Below are 20,322 nucleotides of genomic sequence, written 5' to 3'. Positions count from 1 at the left end.
TTCCAACTCCCAATTTGAATCCTATTTTGTTCAGATTTTGTGAAATATATCAATGGATTTGTGCAGTACGACCACCTTCAGGCATAGTGAATTTTTGGTTTGATCCTTATTACTTGATCAGTGCCCACATGTTGTCAAGCTCTTTGGTTCAGTGGATGACCAAATCTTGTTTTCTTCTGGAAAACCATCATTCCCAAGTTCCCATGACCAAAAGTGAATACATACTATTGGTTGTGATTCAGCTTGCAGTGGTGCTTTATGTTGTGTAACAGATAAATGTAATCATGTTAATGTATATTTATTATACACTGCTTATTCCTACTGATAGTGGTGTTTACTTAAACTACAGTTTTTAATCTGTCCGACAATGTCATGTGTTTACAACGAGACATGTGGAAATTGATATCTAAAAACAAAATAACTGCCTGCAAGTGCATCGGATCTTATGTGCTTGTCAGTCACACATGCCTTAGGCCAAATAAAAAAAAAATATGTGTGGTTCTGGTTACACTGGAAAAAAAATTAATAGGGTAGGTAGGTAGGTAAAACTTTGTATTTTTTATTTTTTTTTATTTCCTGAATAAGCAGTGTGAGCTGGTAAAAGAGCCACGTAATAGTTTAGTTTACACTGTCGTCTTGCTTCATTCTCCCACCATCTCCCCTTTCTCCACCTCACAGCTGGCTCAGTCTCATTTTGAGGGTGCATATTCATTAATAAACTTTCTTCCTGCCTTGTTTTATGCTATAGGATACAAACAAGTCACAATCTGTTCAAATTTGGTTTGCGGTTTTCAATAATATCAGAGTTAGGGGTATTATGTATGGATTGATACATACACACGCGCATACATTTGCTTGAGGTTTAATTATGATTAAATAACATATGCACATAACCACATTTAATGTATTTGTTTTTACTGTAAAGGTAGTGTATTTAATTCACATTGCCAGCACACACTCGCATAAGCCTCTTGGCACTGGCTATTCAGTGGCTCGGCACTGCCAGCAGCAGTGCCGGTGTTACAGGCTAATTCTCACCCCAGGTGAGTTCTGTCCAAGGCTAATCCTCACCCTGTCAGGCCAGTTCTCACCCCAGTACTCTTCTGGGAGGGTGAACATTAGCCTGGGCCAATTCTCATCCCAGTACTCTGTACATAGCATAATCGTTTTCATTGTACGGTACCTAATCTAAACTAAACAGCAGTAGGAAATATATTTGTGAATGTACTGTAAAAGATAGTTTCCTGCTTGCCCAGCTGCTCAGTTTGGGATGGTGCCCTGATCTGGGTAGTGTCTGGGTGGTATGATGCATCTTCCACTTCTTAATGATGTACTTCACTGTGCTGAGAGGGATAATCAGCGCCTTTGAAATTTTCTTGTACCCTTCTGCTCTGTGCCTCTCTACCACTTTATCCCTACTTGTTTTGAAAGCTCCTTAGTCTTTATGGTTGCTTTGTTGGATCACTATGTGAGTTGCAGCTTGAAAGTCTTCATATACCTGAGGGAAATGATCTACAAGTTAAACCACTTTTACACACATTTTGTGACCTTTCAAACAAATCATTTGCACCTCTGCTGATTTAGGGCTGCAGTAGCAAAAGGTTTGATTACTTATGCAACTGAGATTAATCTGTTTTTCCCTGTAAATCTTACTTATTTATATTCTGAATGCATTTTTTTTAACTTCATCAATGTGGAGTAGTTTGTGTAGATTCTACATGTAAAGTCTAATTTGAAAGCGTCGTGGAGTATGCTCAGGTGCCAACAAAATGTGAAAACTTTGCAGGGGGTGAATACTTTTGCAAACCACTGTATATATATATATATATATATATATATATATATATATATATAATCAGGTGTCTCTGCCAGATTTTTGATATATTATAAAAAAAACATAAATGTTTTAAATAATAAAGACAATAACTTTTTATTCAAAATGAAATATGGAGTGGATCACTTTCTTTAATTATAAGATGACCATATAAAAAGAACTTTATGATGAGTGTGCACCTCAATTTAAAGATTTGTATAAAATTAGCTGTATATGAATGACACAGGAGAGATATCTATCTATATCTATTACACACACACACTGCTGTGCAAAAGTCTTAGACATTTTTTACACATTGGGGGGGGGGGGGTATTATCTTTTTTCATTATTATTTCTTTCCCTATATTAGTATTTACTGTTACAATTTTGGCATTTTATTCCTATAATGTATTTTTTTATTTTGTCTTTGTTTTTGTCATTGTTTATTATGCAGCCACTCATCCTGTTTTTTTTTTCAACAGCTTTTTTCCTTGCATTAGAATTGTAGTGATTTAGAATGGATTATTTTTGTTAAAGTTCTGATGCCACCTTTTGAATGTAAACATCAATCTCTTTTCCCTACTTTCACCTAAGGAAGAGACCTTTGAGGTTTTGAAAGCTTGCGATTTATTTTTGTTTAGTTAGTCCAATAAAAGGTATCACATCTTCTCTTTGTCTAATATATTGTAACTAGGCATCAGTCTGACATAATAGATTGCTAAGTGTGTCTTAACATATATCCAGGCATTTAAATAGCAGGTCAGCCACTCTTTATCTTGGACATTACAATGTCTTCGGGTCTCAGAACAACCTCCCCTGTTTTCAAGAACCAAATACCAGAGTTTACTACTTTTCATACAAAAAGCCATATAAAGTAGATCGCAAATTCGAGACATAAAAGTCCAAATTGTCTGTGTTGGCTGTACAGCATGTACCAGTGTTACAGCCATGTGAGTGTGTAGTGCAGAGTGCATCTGACCATATTAATAGCACATGCATTCCATCTATTTCCTTTAAAAGCACTTGCATAAGCCCTTTAGCTTGTTTGTTTTTTTCTTTAACAAAGCAAATATCTTCACTGATCAAAATTGAAATATCAATGTTATCTGAATAGCACAGGTCTCCAAATTAAATTCACTTAGCCAGATTATTAACTAGAAAACATTTACCAAGGGAACTTGAAAAAAATACAGTATAGTGCCTAATTGGTTGAGCAGATATAAGAGATCAGAGATGAAGATCGAAGGAGTAACACATCATGTCAACAGGCATAAGGCAACTGTTTTTCATAATCCAAAATGCACATTTTGCCACACGTTTGCTTCATTTGCATGCATTGACTATACAAGAGTCATAAACCGCAAGTGATTCATAATATATTTTAGGAGCAAATAATGACTGTTTTCACAGTTGGAATTAACACAGTTTCTGACTTCTTCCAAAACAGTTTCACGGTTCATAGCCAGGTATTTTAGGTAAAGGTTTATGCCTAGGTTGCAATGTTATTGCGATGGTAATATAACTTGGAAGTAATCTGTTACTGTATGTTGCACTAGAATAAGAGAACGAGGACATTTTTTGTTTTTTCATAAAAAAGTAAACAATTGTTCAGCCTTAGTGGCCATTTCTAAAAGGCATTCACATAAGAAACCAGCCCCATGGTTGACAAAAGGACATATGTTAGTAAACCTGGTAAAACAAAACAAAAAAAATAAAAATAAAAATGAAGGCAGAAACAGCAATAGAGAATTGTACAAAACTTTCATAATAGGACATTAAACAGATACAAATTATAATGTCAATATTGTGAAAATGTAGATGTTATATAGGGTATTTTATCCTTAGAAAACTAGAATTATATTTACTGTAATTATTTATTTATTTTTGGTGGCAAATACATTCCTGGAATCACCTCCAACGAATGTGTAGGGGGCAGGGGCTAAACTAGACAAGCCAGCTGGGTTGTAGTCCAAGACCCTAGACACTTGTTGCAATCACACGTCTCACTCATTTGAGTTTGTTGACCTTGACGTATCTGTACAATGGCCAATTTGATCTATTTTCCTCTGTCTTTCATCAGCTATCACTGATTGTCTGTCATGAGGACAACCATTGCTCACTATCTTAGTAACTGTGCCTGAGTTATTGTCATTCTGCTTGCAGATGAATGTGCAAAACAACAGATATACAGTATTCAATTAAATAACCTCATACACTTTTGAGATGACATTAGAGCAGGATAATCCATAAATGAAAATGCATAATATTGAATAACTGAAGCTGCTGCAAGCAAATCATATTATAGATATTACAAAAGACCATTTGAAAGGTAACATGTCTGGATTTGTAATATACAATCATAACAGGTCTCCTTGGGATCAGGAGTTTAACATTAGTCTGATTAGCATCTGTCCAGGCCTCCAGTGAAGATAGATCACCTCTATTGACTGTACACATTAAGCACATACATATAACCTCAATGGTATTAGGTATGAAAGAGCAAAAGTCTATTTCTCAACACTAAAGCGAGTTAAATGAAAGTTAAATCGCACAACGGTGCATGAGTGGCAAGTTTTTAAGCACAGTCACAGCAGATAGGTATTTTTTGGTTCAGGTGGTACCTGTAAAGTAAATACTGCTTTCTGGAATGTGATTATCATGTAATCCATAATGACACAATGTTACTCTATACCCATGGAGTCATCTTACTTTGGAGAAGTGTATATTGTACCATTATGGTATGAATGAAATGTGTGTGTGTGTGTGTGTGTGTGTGTGTGTGTGTGTGTGTATATATATATATATATATATATATCTATTTTACACTCTTTTTGGTTATGTTTCTGCACGTATAAAATAACCTGATAGGTTCTGACAAGTTTAAAACTCTAACAGTAATCCATTCTTGGGGCTTGATTTCTGAGTCAACTGCCAGCAAATTGAAAAATCTTACGAGATTGTGTGTCTGTTTACAGGGTTGCAGTCTCATTGCTATCATGTTAAGGCTAAGGTGACTGTTGGTTAAGTTTGAAACATGTAAATTGGAAGTTCACGTGGAAATCTGTATACAGTAAATAGGAATTGCCTTGCAGCGATTGCATAAAGCCGTGTGGCATTGTGTTAGCAAGTTATATAGTGTTTGGGGAATGTAGATCATGAGGAATGAAAACATCTTGTTTGGGACATAATGTGCTTTTTTACTAGAAACAGAGAAGTTGTATAAAATATTTCTTTGACTGGTGTTCTACCCTTGTGACTCATGTATTGTTCCCAGCTGAGGACTGAAGCATTCTAGTTGGCTGAAACAGCCCACCCCACTCAACTCCCACACAGAAATATTGTCCTTATTAACTATGTATTTGCAGGTTGACTGCGTGTACAGTAACATAAGGCAGATGATAATCCCACACTGACTGACTGCCATGTAAATGTGCTTTACAATTGAACTCTCCTATGTATTCCTCTCTTATGTCTGACATTTACCCCTTCCTCTTCAATAACAACTTGTGATGCTATGCCAGAGTGAATCAGTATTGTCGTGCAGTCATGTCTGCATCATGCAGATTTCTGAAATGTTACTTACTGGTGTTAGGCTAGTCTTGCACGGTCTGTGTATGAAGAATAGCTTTATGTTAGGCATGTAATCAATTCCATTATAAAACGAATTTATTATAAAGTAAAAAAAACAGCAAAATTAGACTTGAGTGCATGATTTCTAACATGATTCAGGGTATTTTTTTGTTGCTAAGGTAAAAAGCACAACCATGGTGTACATACATATTTCCAATGTGTCTGTGCCCTACACTATAGTATCAATAAGCTAAGTGACATTATAGAAAGCTCTTAATGAGCAGTTCTTTGTTGTGGAATGTGCTTTATAATCATCATTGAGTGCATAAAGTGGTTATTTTATGCTCTTTAGGGCAGATGACTAAATGAAGAATCACTACCACAGGACTTGTGAGATAGTTTTCCCAATACAATATTTTATTTTAAGAGTCCTGTTTTAAGCACCTGAGGTGCTTTTTTCCAAGGCTGCATAAAAAAAAACTCCTTGCATGGTCCCAAACCACACCCCATGCAATACCTCTATAATTTGCTAATCTCATGTGTACAGTGTTCAGTAGGTGAAGCTGTGCACGGTGGTGCATATTTCATAATTAACGAGTACACAACAGTTATAGGTGTAAAACAGCATATTCTGTATTTGATCTGCATTTGTATTTGGGTTCCCCTATTGCAAATTGATTTTCCAATCAATTAGTTTCAACCCCATTTGTAAACCTCAAGTATTCCAGACAGCTGATGGGGAAAACATGTTTACATGAATACATAAGACGTTACTTAATATAGACAGTTCTTAGAAAAGGGAATGTTTAAAACACACAGTGAGGCAGATACTTAAGGCTTGGGTTTCCTTTCCAAGGTCAGTGGTTTTCCTGCTGAGTGAAGTTTAGCTTATGCCATATCAGTGGCTGAATCTCTCCATCCCACCTAGCCCTATAAGCTCCACCATCCCTTAGGAACACTGAAATATTTCCTGGAAGTTCCTTGTTTTTCTGATTCAACGCTAGCAAGCATTATAATCAGCAGAAATGTTATGTTAAAGACAGCATGTACTTTATATCTAAAGTTAGAAGTAAACGGTGCATTCCTTTCCACACTCTGTCACACTGCTTGTATGAGTAAGGGATTACATACCCTTAAGTTACTGTTATATGGATAACAACTATAGGTGTATGGTGCAAGGAAATGTTGCTTGTAATATTTATTACAGTCATTTTTCTAAAGACTGAAAAGTACAAGGTCATAATGAACAGGTGCTTGTTTTTAAAGCGTGGCCACAATGTTTTATATTTGCGGGACACCACATGCATTTGAACCCCCAGTGACTAAGGAAGATACAAAAGAAATCCCCCTGCACTGTTGTATCAAACTCCCTACCGTTTATTCTTTACTACTCATGTGGTACCATATTAAACCTCCTGTTCATATATTTTGTTAGCACAGCACTCCGGGAGCCATTTCAGTTGTCTATTAATATAATCTGGTATGTACTGTATGTTTGCACATGATTTACTGTATCCTTGAACCCTGACATTTATTAGAAGCCATATAAAAACTTGTACTGGGTGTTGCCACATTATCAGAAAACGAGAAGGCTGTTTGCCTAACATAGCAAACCAGTGATTATGCTAACATATTTATACCGAATGGTTGGTTGGGTTTTTGGTTCATATTTTGGGGGAACACTTTGCTATAAAAGTTTGCAATTGTCTGTGTCTGAGTGTACACATTTTTTAAATTAAAACAATGTGTCACAAGCTTTCCTAGAAAGAAATTTCAAAATATCCATTATTTGTTTATTTAGCAGATGCCATTATCCAAGGCAACTTACAGAGACTAGGGTGTGTGAACTATGCATCAGCTGCAGAGTCACTTACAACTACGTCTCACCCGAAAAGACGGAGCACAAGGAGGTTAAGTGACTTGCTCAGGGTCACACAATGAGTCAGTGGCTGAGGTGGAATTTGAACTGGGGACCTCCTGGTTACAAGCCCTTTTCTTTAACCACTGGACCACACAGCCTCCTACATCCATACATAAAATAAAACGAATAGGCACATTATGTTCTGCAAAAGACCTCAGATGCCTTAAAATCGACTGCAGTATTACTTACTAGGCCAAGAACAGTTAGCTGTTAGCTACTAGTTGGCCGTGAAATGGGTTCATAATTTTCAACTGAAAAGCATGAACCATTGTGTCACATGTATTTAAGTAAACAAAAAACACTGGTTTGTCTTTGTGTGGTTAAAAATGTTATTAATGTTCCCGGGGTAATTGTATTTATTTATTTATTTATTTATTTGCACCTCGGACACCTGGATGCTCACCACAGTACACAACGGTTCCGCTTGGGACCTTCTCCCTTTGAGGAATCATGAATACTTTCATGACAGACCCTCTCCAGGCTTCAGTACTTCAGAAGGAGGTGGCTGCCTTGCTGTGCAAGCGAGCCATTCATCTCGTACACCCAACCTCCCATGGAGAGGGGTACTACTCTAGGTATTTTCTGGTGCCCAAATAAATATCTCCACTTCGCCTTTCAGGGAAGCATTTACGAGTTCGCTGTGCTGCCATTCTACCTCGGGCTAGCTACTTGTATGTTTTCAAAGTGCGTAGACGCTATCCTGGCTCCCTTGCGGTTGCAGGGGATCAGAGTAATGAACTATCTCGACGACTGGTTGATCTGTTCCCAGTTGTGAGAGGCAGGAAAGGACAAGGACAAGAGCTCTGCGTCAGTCTGACCAGCTCTTTGTCTGTCACGGCACACGGACCCTAGGACAGCCCCTCTCAAAGCAGCGTCTGTCACATTGGATTGCGGACACAGTCTCGACTGCGTATGATGGTGCCGGCTTGCCCCCACCTGGGAGGGTACCTGCACACTCCAGTAGAGGGGCCTCGCTGTCCGATATTTGTAATGTGGCTAGCTGGAATATGTCACATACTTTCTCCAGGTTCTACCGCCTTAATGTGGTAGACGCTGCCCTGCCTTCATTAGGCACAAGAGTCCTTGAGGGTGCAAGCTCACACCGCTAACCCGCATATGCTGCCGTTCCTTCTCCCTCGCGACGGCTCTGATATGCTATCACATGTTGGTGGTCGTCTTCGAATTGAAAGGGAATGTTAGGTTACTTACCGTAACCCTGGTTCCCTGAAAGAGAAGATGACCACCAACCACAAGGTCGCATTGGTCGCCCTCACGGGTTCGATGAAAAAAGAGAAATGGCTTCCTCAGAATGACGGTTTTAATCCCTCGGTGAGCAGGACCGAGTGTGTATTCCCAGGAAGGGGCCTATCGGCAGCTCTGGTATAAAGAGCTCAGTAATACCTACCCAATGGGCAGGGATATCCCATAGTCATGTTGGTGGTCGTCTTCTCTTTCAGGGAACAAGGGTTACGGTAGGTAGCCTAACATTTGCCATTTAACTTGCAGGCAAGTGGCTCTAGTGGGGTTACTGGTGCAATCTCTTGCCAATCACCCTGTGCATAGGAGACAATGGCACTGGGGTTGATGTAACCACATAATATGTATTGATTACTTGAGAAGATTATAGGCAAATTAATAAATACGTAATACCCTTGCAACTAGCAGCAGATTAAGTAGTTATTCATTTCCATCTATATATAAACTGTGGTTGGTATATGCTTTTGGTTTGTATTCATCAAGGGGAAATATGAACATTTAAAAGTACATGTAAATTAAAAAAACAAATGTTAATAAAGTACATTTTGTGGTACATACACATCTAGTGCTGGACCACAGTTCCATTATGCAGCAGAAAGACATAGTTAATGCATTTTTATTACCTACAATATGCAAGTCTTTGTGACCACCAGTGTTTTATCCTTTCAGCCTAAACCAATACTGCACTTTGTGTTAAAATGTTTTATTAGATAAGATAAATATTATTTTAAAACCGCTGCGGGTCTATAAAGGGGTGTCGGAAAAATTTGGAATTTTGTCATTAAAAAAAAAAAAAAAAAAAAAAAAGTTTATTGACATTTGTTAAACCACCAACAACAAAAAAAGGCAGCGTATTGAACACATTTACTAATGTGTCACCCTTGCTGGGCCCCTTTCAGGTTGACAGTCTTCTGCTGCTGTGTGACAGGACTGCAACTGTACGATTTGTTTATTTATTTTATTCTCCGCGACAGAATAGACCGTGATTTAAAGAAAGTTGTCTGTTTAATTTTCCAAATAGGAAGTGTGCTTCGCTTGGCTCAGCTGTGTGTCTACTCTCGTGATCTTATTGGGTAGTAGCGGGGTTTCTCTGCGATGATGTCAGCGGTATGATTGGGTAGGTTTTAGGTAGAGGACCAGTAGCGTAGGAAGACACATTATAGGTCTTTTACGGCCCAGGAAAGGTTTATTGTAGTTCCTCTAAGAAATATTGAAGCCGTGGCCTACTCTGACTCAATTGCATTGAATGGACAAGACTTTGTTTACCCGTACTGCTGGTGCATGGATATTTATTAACTGTTAAAGTGGTAAGTCAGTTTATTTTTTTTTTATACCTTTTTCTTTGTACCCTTGAAGTACTGTCTGTATCCGCCTTTTTGTGTATAGGTATTTACATGATTACATTTTCAATGAAGATATTTTTTATTGCAATATGACAAGTATTTCAGTATTAAAATATGTATCGCCTAATATGGTTTATGTAAATAAATAATACAGTGGTGGTATCAATTGTAATTGTAAAGCATACAATTCTGTATCGAAATACTGGGAATAAATATACAACATGTAGATTAAAATCATAAAATAACTTTATGTATAACATATTCTGTGTTTGATCTGATTAAAACGTGCTTATAATAATAGCAATACTATATAATATTACACACACGTGTGTGTATCCCAATGTAATTTATGAGCAAAATTATTCAGAACTAATACAGGTACATCCATTAATTACATATTGCAGTTATGTATACTGTACCATGTTTTCGTATTCAACTCATGTACAATACTTATCAGAAGTCTGATCAGGATTAAAACTAGGCTGTGGGAATTATTTTACATTAAATGTATTTGATAATGTTAATATCCATTTGTGTGCATGTACGAAATAATACAAGGTGTAACTAGGCAATGCAGTTAATGTACCCACACTTTGAAGTGTAGTCTATATATTTAATTAGTTTAAGAATGTTTCATGTGCATCACTCCAGTACCTTTACCATACTACTACATTTTGTTTACAGTGTTATTACAATGAACACCCTACTGTGTGTGAAATTAATATACTGTGTTTGTCACTAACTTAAACAAATGAATCCCCAATCTATGTTTCTGTGACATCGCACTGTTGGGGTGTCCGTGGTTTGATTTCAGTTTATGTCTACCTCAATAATTAATGTCTGCGGCTCCTGGGATGCTAGTCTATAGGACTAAATTACCTTGTCACCTGGAGCCCAATTCACATTGTTGAGCTGTGAGTCTGTGACCTATAGTTCTGGACTGTAAGTCATACATTAGGTCAACCCCCAGTGTGAAGCGATTGTAGGAATTAAGCAGTAGGATTAGTGTGTGAAGGGCTGTATATTTCATAAATCAAAACTGATAGGTTTCCTTGTGTGCCACCCAGTCAACAGAGAGCTGTTTCAATAAAAGCCAGTGTCAAAGTGAATGTTGTCATTTCCTTTCATTTGATATTTAATTGCTTTAAATTCCATCCTTTAAAGCACAGCACAATTATCAGAATACAATTAATGGTGACTGATAATGTGGAGACGTTTAATTATATCACAGAAATCAGTACACTTTAAGATAAGCTTTGGAGGGTGGCTCACACATACTGCAGTAAGAGAGCTTGTTACTGTGGGGTCCCTTTAACTGCAGCACTGCCAAGTAAAGAATGGGGGAATGCATCTCTATTTCCCCTCCTTCTATTTTTATTTACCATACAGTAAGGACAATTTCAAATGACTAGCAAACTTTCAGATGAACGACTTTAATCGGGAACACAGCCTTTTTAAATCGTGAAGCTGTTACTAACGTACAAAGTGTCAAAGTAAGGCAGTATTTCTGATTGAATACTGCTGGGTCTGCCCATGTGAAATACCCACACATTGGTCAATTTTAGGGGGTGGGCAATGACTGTTAACACTGCGCAGTGTAATAAATATAACTGATTTGGGATTCAAATGGAAGGGGAGCAATTCTAAGAATAGGGAGCTTTGAGGAGAGTGTACACCAATTTCTCTTTGACAAATTGTATAGAATGTATTTGGCTGAAATAGTTGTTTACATGTTAGACTACAATACATGAAATAACACTGCAGTCTGGAACAGTACAGTACATTTTCTGTGTTAGAGATGTATTTTGGCATGATTTTAAAACATGTATCCTTGTGTACTTGTGCACTGCTGGAAATGCACCTTGTTGTTTCTGTCTTGTTCTGTGGCATTAGCAGTTTGTTTTTCCTTACAAAAATTGTGCAAACTTAGCATTTTTTGACATTTCACAGAAATTCATGTAATAGGCCGAATGAAAGTGATTGTTAGAATAATAATCCACATATCAGGAGTTCTGTATATTGTACTGTATTATTAATTTCCCATTTCATAGGAATTAAAAACTGTACTTAAAAGCTCACAATACTTTATTATTTATACGACATACACTGTATTACAGTATACTTTTGAAGAAAAAGACAAAATCAAACATTAGACTCGGTCAAACTTTGAAATATATTCATGGAAACAGAGTATGGTACTGTTGCCTGAGGAAAACACAACACAAAACATGAGGCTTTTATAAAGAGCCACTTATACCTACTTTCCTTGACTCTGTGACATACAGTACAGTGGAGATCAGTAAGACATTATGACAAAGGTATAGACAATGTCGACCCAGGGGACTTCTTTGACCTGAAAAAAGAAACAAGGACCAGGATTCACAAATGGAGATTAGATAAAGGGGCATTCAGAACAGAAAATAGGAGGCACTTTTTTACACAGAGAATTGTGAGGGTCTGGAACCAACTCCCCAGTAATGTTGTTGAAGCTGACACCCTGGAATCCTTCAAGAAGCTGCTTGATGAGATTCTGGGATCAATAAACTACTAACAACCAAACGAGCAAGATGGGCTGAATGGCCTCCTCTCGTTTGTAAACTTTCTTATGTTCTTATGTTCAAACTCTGCAAAACAAACAAAAACTGCTTAGGATGGATTCCTGGTTCTTTACAAGTTATTCAGCTGGCCGCTACCTGTTCACGGGGCAGAGCTAGGCCACCTGCTGTAATGTTTAGGACATAACGTTAGTAACAAATAGAACATATAAAGAGAGAGGCTCCGTCCTTCAAAGGCCCTACGCATATAAGGGGGGGTTCCGTCATTGAGGAGACCCGACAAACGGGAGGGGTTCCGCTGCTTGGGGCCCTCACATAAATAGAGGCATCGGTACCTGAAAGAGAAGACAAGGGATCATAAAGGAGGGGTTGGAGAAAGTGGAATCACTAAACCCCCCAGTGGAGACCGATGCAAAGGCGGTTGAGATTGTAGAGGAGGAGAGAAATGAAAAAACGCAGGACAACTACGTGTAGGTGGCTATGCATTAAATAGAGTAGATTTAATTGATAGAAGAAGATGATAGGGCGCAGGGGGCCTAGCTACACCCTCCGAACCACACATAATAGGTTAACATTAATTTGGTCAGGCATGTTTTTGCTACTACTGGTTGTATTTGGTAAAGGGTTCAACAGGGCGAGCCAATCTTCATGCCTATTAGGATGGCCAGCTTTCTAAAAGTATCAAAGAATAAAGCAGGATTGTTTGCTTGCTGATGAAAATTGTATCGGCATATTCTACCAACCATGTGGGGAAAAAAGTTCATTCATTTTTACTTTGTCTGGACTGTTTCTGGCCTAGCAGCACAATGACTTCCCACTGTAGCTCCATAAGTCAGAATCTTCCTTCCCTGTTTTTTCATCATAGTACTGTACATAGATAGGAGTGGATTCAGTTACTGTAGCATGACGCCACCCCTACAGTATATCAGAAACCGCCAAAGGGAGTAAGTTAATGAATGCAAATATTTTACGACCACAGATAAAACAAAGAAATAAAATAATCTATGAATGGTTGAGGTATAAGGTGGTTTGGCTAGGAATCAGACACATTAAAGTGTGAGCTGATGTTGGTAAGACAGGAAACCTATCTGTTAACAGATCCCTGACTTGGATGGAATGTTTTTTGTTTTTTTTTTTGGGGGGGGGGGGGGGCAAAGAGTAAACTGTCATAGTTTTGATATGCAGGTTAGTTTTGAAAGGCATGCTAGAGAAGTTAATTCACATTAACATAAAACAAAGCTCTTGTCTCTCATTAATGTATTAACTAGAGCCTTTGTCTACTGTGCTTAGTTATTCATGGTTTTATTGTACTTGTAAATTACTCTGCATTTATTTTTTAGACACAAACCATGAACTACGTTGGGCAGCTTGCCGGTCAGGTGTTTGTCCAGGTGAAGGAGCTGTATAGAGGACTAAATCCTGCAACACTATCAGGATGCATTGATATCATTGTGGTGCGTCAGCCAGACGGGACTCTCCAGTGCTCTCCGTTCCACGTCCGGTTTGGGAAAATGGGGGTGCTGAGGTCACGGGAGAAAGTGGTAAGACAATGTGTTTGAGAATGTCTTTGGGGGGGAAAAAATCATCAAATGGCTTTGTCTGCATGATCAACGGAATTGAAAAACTATATTTATGATTTTTAATGTTTAAATACAGAAACACAGACCCAGTGGTTTGTGCTAGTTGTTGGTCATAAATAATCAGTTTTATTATTGGTTGAATTGACACCTACATGCATTGGCTATCCAACAGGAAAACATGTACATTTACTACAACAGTGATGTGAGTTTTCTAGGCAGTTTTCTAGGCTACTAGTCTCTCGTGGATTACGCAGAATACAATCTGGTGGTGCTTTCAAGATAAACACATTAGTGAATACATAAAAAGTGCAGCACAACTTTCCTAATAGTAATAAAACATGTTGTAGACTTTCTCAGTACTGTTTTAAAAAAAGATGTGTGTATGTGTGTGTATATATACAGTGTGTGTATATATATATATATATATATATATATAACTTATATGGATTATTGTAGACGCAAAACTACGAAAAATTTTAGTTTTTCACAAATTGTTAGTTAGCACTTTAAAGCAAACCAAGACAGAATAGTAGACTGATTTGTGTTTGCTACTACTGTGGGCGCTTTTTGTACAAAAGGCGTAACAAATAGTATGACATTCACTCACTGAGACACTTTTTTCTTCTCATTCATACTCCTAATGCATTTTCCAGATTTTTGGGGATCTTGCTCTGCCAAACTCTAGGCGTTTTATATGTAACTTTAAGAACCAGAACTACTTTGGTGGGAATATATATTTTTTTAACAGACATTTGAAAAAGTAATATATTTACCATCCATTCTGTCATTAGGCAAATGATTATTTAAAAATTCAACATTGCACTTTTACACTAAAAAAATATCATTTTTCTATGGTTCACAGTAAGTGAGAATTTAGAATAAGTAAATCTGGTACTTCCTTTAAACATGATGTTGTTGAAGCTGACACCCTGGGATCCTTCAAGAAGCTGCTTGATGAGATTCTGGGATCAATAAGCTACTAACAACCAAACGAGCAAGATGGGCTGAATGGCCTCCTCTCGTTTGTAAACTTTCTCATGTTCTTATGTTCTTATGATGTCAAAGTCTGACCCACAGGTAATAAATGCTGAAAGGAACTTGTCATCGACAAAGACACCAATAGGCTTTCCTCTTCATATGCTTTCACAGCTCATCTGTTTCTCTCATTGTTTGATTAGGTGGACATAGAAATTAATGGGGAACCTGTGAGCTTGCATATGAAGCTTGGAGAAAATGGGGAAGCCTTCTTCGTTCAGGAGACAGGGGATGATAAGGTAGGCCTGAAGTTGATGTGAATTTACGTATCCATTACACAGAAAATGAAACAAAAATGCCAATAACAATTTAACAATTCATTTTATTTGGCGTAATAACTTCTGGCTCTGATTTCTTATTCACTTGTAAATAAGGCACATAACTGTATATAGTAAATGACTAAAAATACAAATTATTATAATCATGTAGATTGGTTTTGATCAAGTCCAGCATTATTACTAGTATTAGCACTTAATGTGTCTATTTCCATATTTTCTTTTAAGCAATAAAAACATTTTTGTTTTTTCTAGAAACATTATTTACAGTAGTGTTTAAACATTGTTGTTTTCTGAAATATAAAACCTGACAATCAAACAGTGTAATGTGCAGTGATTTAGTTGACAATTGGCAGAGCAGTGAAGCTATTAATTGACTAATGGACTGCAACAGACCATTCGTTTATGACGGAGGAGCAGGAATTTGCAATTGGACACCGACCTTTACAGCAGCACATTCCGCGTATCAGTGACGGGATCAAACTACATAAATAAGAAGAATGGGACTCCAGCTCTCACTGCTTGCAGTGTGTGGTTCACCCTTAATTTTGTAAAATGGTTCTGATTGTGGTTCAGTGGGCATTTACAGATTTCTATTTGCAGATATCATGTAAATACAGCCTCATTCTGTTATTTTGGAGCAACATCAAGGGCCTTCTTTCTAGTTACATGAGCTGCAGAAGTGACCTTGAAAACTTGGGTTGTCGGCAGTTTGACAAAACAAAGTACATTGCGTCCCCTTTATAACACTGTCACAGTTAGGTGTCAGAGTGAAGAGGGACTAATAAAACATGTAGCAAAGTCACACATTTGTTATGTCAGGTCATTCTCACGTGGTATCTAAGTGCATTCCCCACTCAGTCCAGTTTTGGTTGAATCATGCTCTTCTGCTGCTATAGAGCAGTTTTGTAAGCAAGGGTTAAATCAGCTACAGTAAGGCTACAGTAAGTGTTTAAACTAACAAGTCAACAACAGTGTGTAAAGGTAGGTGTGTGTGTGTGTGTGTGTGCGGTGGTGCAGGTGTGAGGGTCAATTGCTCCTTCACCTTCTCATGGCTTTAAGAACATAAAAACATAAGAAAGTTTAGAAACGAGAGGAGGCCATTTACAAGCCATATGGCATGCATTTTAAACCCGGAATAATTCTGGTCGCTCTTCTTTGCACTCTTTCTAGAGCAGCAATATCCTTTTTGTAGCGAGGTGACCAGAACTGAACACAATATTCTAGGTGAGGTCTTACTAATGCATTGTAGAGTTTTAACATTTCTTCCCTTGATTTAAATTCAACACTTTTCATTATGTATCCGAGCATTTTGTTGGCCTTTTTTATAGCTTCTCCACATTGTCTAGATGAAGACATTTCTGAGTCAACATAAACTCTTAGGTCTTTTTCATAGATTCCTTCTTCAATTTCAGCATCTCCCATATGGAATTTATAATGCACATTTGTATTTCCTGTGTGCAGTACCTTACACATTTCTTTGTTAAATGTCATTTGCCATGTGTCTGCCTAGTTCTGAATGCTGTCAAGATCATTTTGAATGACTTTTGCTGCTGCAGCAGTGTTTGCCACTCCTAAGTGACAATGAACACAAGAAAAAATATATAAAAATATATGTAACAGCACGCTTCTCCTAATGTCGAGGATCAGGACAAAGGCTGTCCAATTAAAACAAAACTGCAAGACATGAAGTATTTTGTAAAAACAATAAAAGATGCCTTGCTTCCAGTTTGACAAAGAGCATCCTTACTTGCTTTCTTTTTGTCACACAGAAACACACATAGACAAGCTTGCACAAACACACACATCTGCGATCAATGCAGAAACACCAAGAAAGGGACAGAAAACAGGACTCTGCTTATTGTACTGTATCAAAATAGTGCTTGTGAAAGGTGCTGTGTTGACAGCACTCGATCTGAATATCCTGTTTTTTTTTTTTTTTTTTTTAAACAGGGGTGGTAGAGGGCAGAAGCAATATGTGTTTCACAACACACTGCCCTGCCAGAGACCAGCTCGCTCCTACGCCCATTTGACTCTTGGTCTTTACAGAGGCCGCCAACAAATCTGCCAGACACAGCCAATTTTCTTTTTTTATTGCTACTTCTTACTAACTGATCAGAGCCATAAGATGATCAGATTATTGGCATTATCACCAGAAATAATGAATCTACAAATCTGTTCGGTTTTAACCCTGACATTTTCTTTTATAATCAGTTTAAATGATAAAAAAAAGAAATTACCAATGTGGTCCCACTGCAAATACTTCTGATGTGAAACTGCAGTTTGAAAAGCTTTTTTTTTTTTTTTTCTCTTACTGTATTTCAAAATAAGGGGGCGGGGGGTGTCTTGTGACATAGGGGTAGCATTCTTGTATTTTTTCTTTTCATTTACTAAAACAAGATGATTGTGTACTAGTTTGCCATTGGTGACTGATAAAGGACAGGATTGGTGGCATAAAAATAACTTACACAGGCAATTCTACTCGCATGTACTGTAAATGGCTAGTTAACTAAATGCAAGGGCGCTAAAGATCCATATGTAGTTCCTCAGGTTTAAGGTGCATTTTAGAGGACAGAGATAGTGTGAAAAATTGTTAGTTTAGATGTATAAATGTCACTCTACAATATATTTCCTGCCTAAAAGGTCCGTAACATATTCTTTGCTGTCTCCCCTACACTCTTTCAAATTTGTAAAGCTCAAGAGTTTATCCAGACATGCAAATGTTTAAATTATTTTATTTGAGGAAGGAAAAATTCACAGATTATTACCCCCCCAAGTAGAGTTCAGTTAATCATATTTCTAGTACTGGCATAGTTAATTCAGGGTATAATGCATGGGTTATCCATAAGGAGAAATATTTGACAGTCAGACAGACGGGACCTCAAGTCAAGGAAGTCAAGCTGTGATAATCTGCACTTGCATTTCCTTTGATCCATTTGAATTTCGGATCAATGCTGCTTAACTTTTGCAATGTACTTCTGTGGAGTAACCATCCTTCCATCAGTAAATCACAAAGCACTGCATATTGTATGAGTTTCTGGAGGATTTTAGAGCTGAAGGGAGATTTTCATTTCAAGTCTCACAAATAGGGGTGTAACACGGTAGCAAAGAACGCCAAACTGCTTAAAGTGCAAAGCCCAGTTCAGAGCTGTCCAAGCTTTCTGGCTGGAAGAACCATGCTGACGACCACTGGGCAAGAGACAGAAAGTCGCTAACACAAATTGAATAAAATGTAAGCGTTTCTGACTGTAACCTGAAATAGGTTTAGTTTACCACATTTAAATTAAGACACCATTATTTTAAATTTCTCGTTGTAGTTTTTTCAAACCCATTATTGTACCTCTAAATCAAAAGAGCCATTCATTGTACAGTCCTGGCGTGGATGAATTTAGTGTGACAGCTTGTCTGGTTTACACATGTTTGTACAGTTTCCAAATCGGGGAAATTCATGCTCAGCTGTGTAGAGTTTTTATTTTATAATGTGACCCACACCACCACAGCATGAGAAACTTGTCTGCCATGCTCTGCAAAATGTATAAAATGGCCTGTGTCATTAGGAAACGCTGGGCTGGTTATAACTGTTTCAATAATGCATCGATCAGGAATGCAAAGGCTTGCAAAATAGCTGCCAAGTGCAATTATTTGCGGAAACTATTATAGCCACGCTGGCAGTATACATAGTCCTGCACATTTTGCATTATTCTGCACCCTGAAACTTTTTTGAAATAGCCTGATTATAATTTCACATGACTTGTACAATATTTTTCCAGCAAAGACAACATTGTTTTGTTTTGTGGCTTTCATAATTTATCTGTCTGAATCTGTGCTCTCTGACGCTCCAGCGTAACGGCAGCAGACCTCAACTGCCCTTCAGTCTGATAAGAGTTAGTGATAGCTGCGCTGTTGCACAGTCACAACAACCTTATCTAATTCTGCTGTTTTGGCTTTTCACTGCAATGTAAAAACAAACTATGTATTAGAGTTTAAAGATGATCATTATGAACTATACTAGACTTGATAGCCAGTAAGCATTTCCAGATAGGATTAGAAGTGCTGAAGTAATAATATATTCTAAAGTATTTATATACACATCTACAGTAGATTCATGCATCCTAATGCAGTACTAAGGCAAAAGTATTTTAAAATATACTTTAAAATATATAGATATATCAGAATGCAGAGAAAATGTAAAAAATATGGTGTGTTTAGGATGTAGAAATTTAGAAATTAGGACCTATATCTGGTTCATATTATCGTTTTATTTCAAAATTCAGTTTCAGTTGCAGTTCCTATTCCATTATAGGGTTTAAATAGATTCATAACAGCCACAGCTTAATTTTTCAAAGTTGATACATTACTGTTGTATACATCATATGGCAGTTTATTTACAGAGACTTGTTTATTTTTTCAGACTCCTACTTTCTGTAAATTTGTTCAATTTAAAAAAAAAAAAAAAACACCCCACAACAAATGAATGATAGCAGAACCCCCTAAATGTCCCCGTTAACAATGACATTATAAATCTACCTTTACATGACATTTATACTTCTCCCTACAGTGACCCCCAAAAGCATTTGTTGTGTGGCAAGATGTTCAGACCTCTTTACCTCAGCAAGTGTCAGGTAGTTAAAAACGTATTTAAAACGAAAGACTTGTTTTGCTTCACTCCCTTATTCTCTCCTTGCAGGAGATTATCCCCTCATACCTTGCTACCTCCCCCATCCTGTCAGACAGGGCCGTCCTCATGGAAGCACAGATGAAGAAGAATTCGGTGGAGAGGCACAGAAGCTCTGTCCCCAGTGCATCTTCTCAATCACTGATCTCCATTCACGTGTCCCAGACTGGAGCAGACTGCCAGCCAGGCATCGGCTCTGTGAAGAAAAGACGGAAGAAACGACGAAAGCCAAAGCTCGACAGCATGAAGAGAGAGGACAGTGGAGATCACTCTGAAGATGAAGACATGTTTCCTATTG

At 37.6% G+C, this 20,322-nt stretch overlaps 1 protein-coding gene across 2 annotated transcripts in view; it reads left to right on the top strand.

Annotated features, from left to right (window-relative positions):
* LOC117411425 (phosphatidate phosphatase LPIN1) overlaps positions 1-20,322 on the top strand; it is a 38,363-nt gene that overhangs the window by 420 nt on the left and 17,621 nt on the right. The window contains exons 1-4 of one of the 2 annotated variants that reach the window (XM_059025791.1): positions 9,586-9,868; positions 13,800-14,000; positions 15,218-15,313; positions 20,037-20,322. The exon at positions 20,037-20,322 is cut by the window's right edge and continues 43 nt beyond it. In XM_059025791.1, the coding sequence (XP_058881774.1) occupies positions 13,809-14,000; positions 15,218-15,313; positions 20,037-20,322 (574 nt within the window). In that variant the 5' untranslated portion in view covers positions 9,586-9,868; positions 13,800-13,808. Of the gene's footprint in view, positions 1-9,585; positions 9,869-13,799; positions 14,001-15,217; positions 15,314-20,036 lie in introns of those variants that run through there. The other variant, XM_059025790.1, reaches the window with a different exon arrangement.

Source organism: Acipenser ruthenus, chromosome 6 (assembly GCF_902713425.1).
Source record: "Acipenser ruthenus chromosome 6, fAciRut3.2 maternal haplotype, whole genome shotgun sequence".
NCBI classification, from domain to species: Eukaryota; Metazoa; Chordata; class Actinopteri; order Acipenseriformes; family Acipenseridae; genus Acipenser; species Acipenser ruthenus.
The sequence above is the reverse complement of the archived record's forward strand: the minus strand, read 5'-3'. Positions and strand labels throughout refer to the sequence as shown.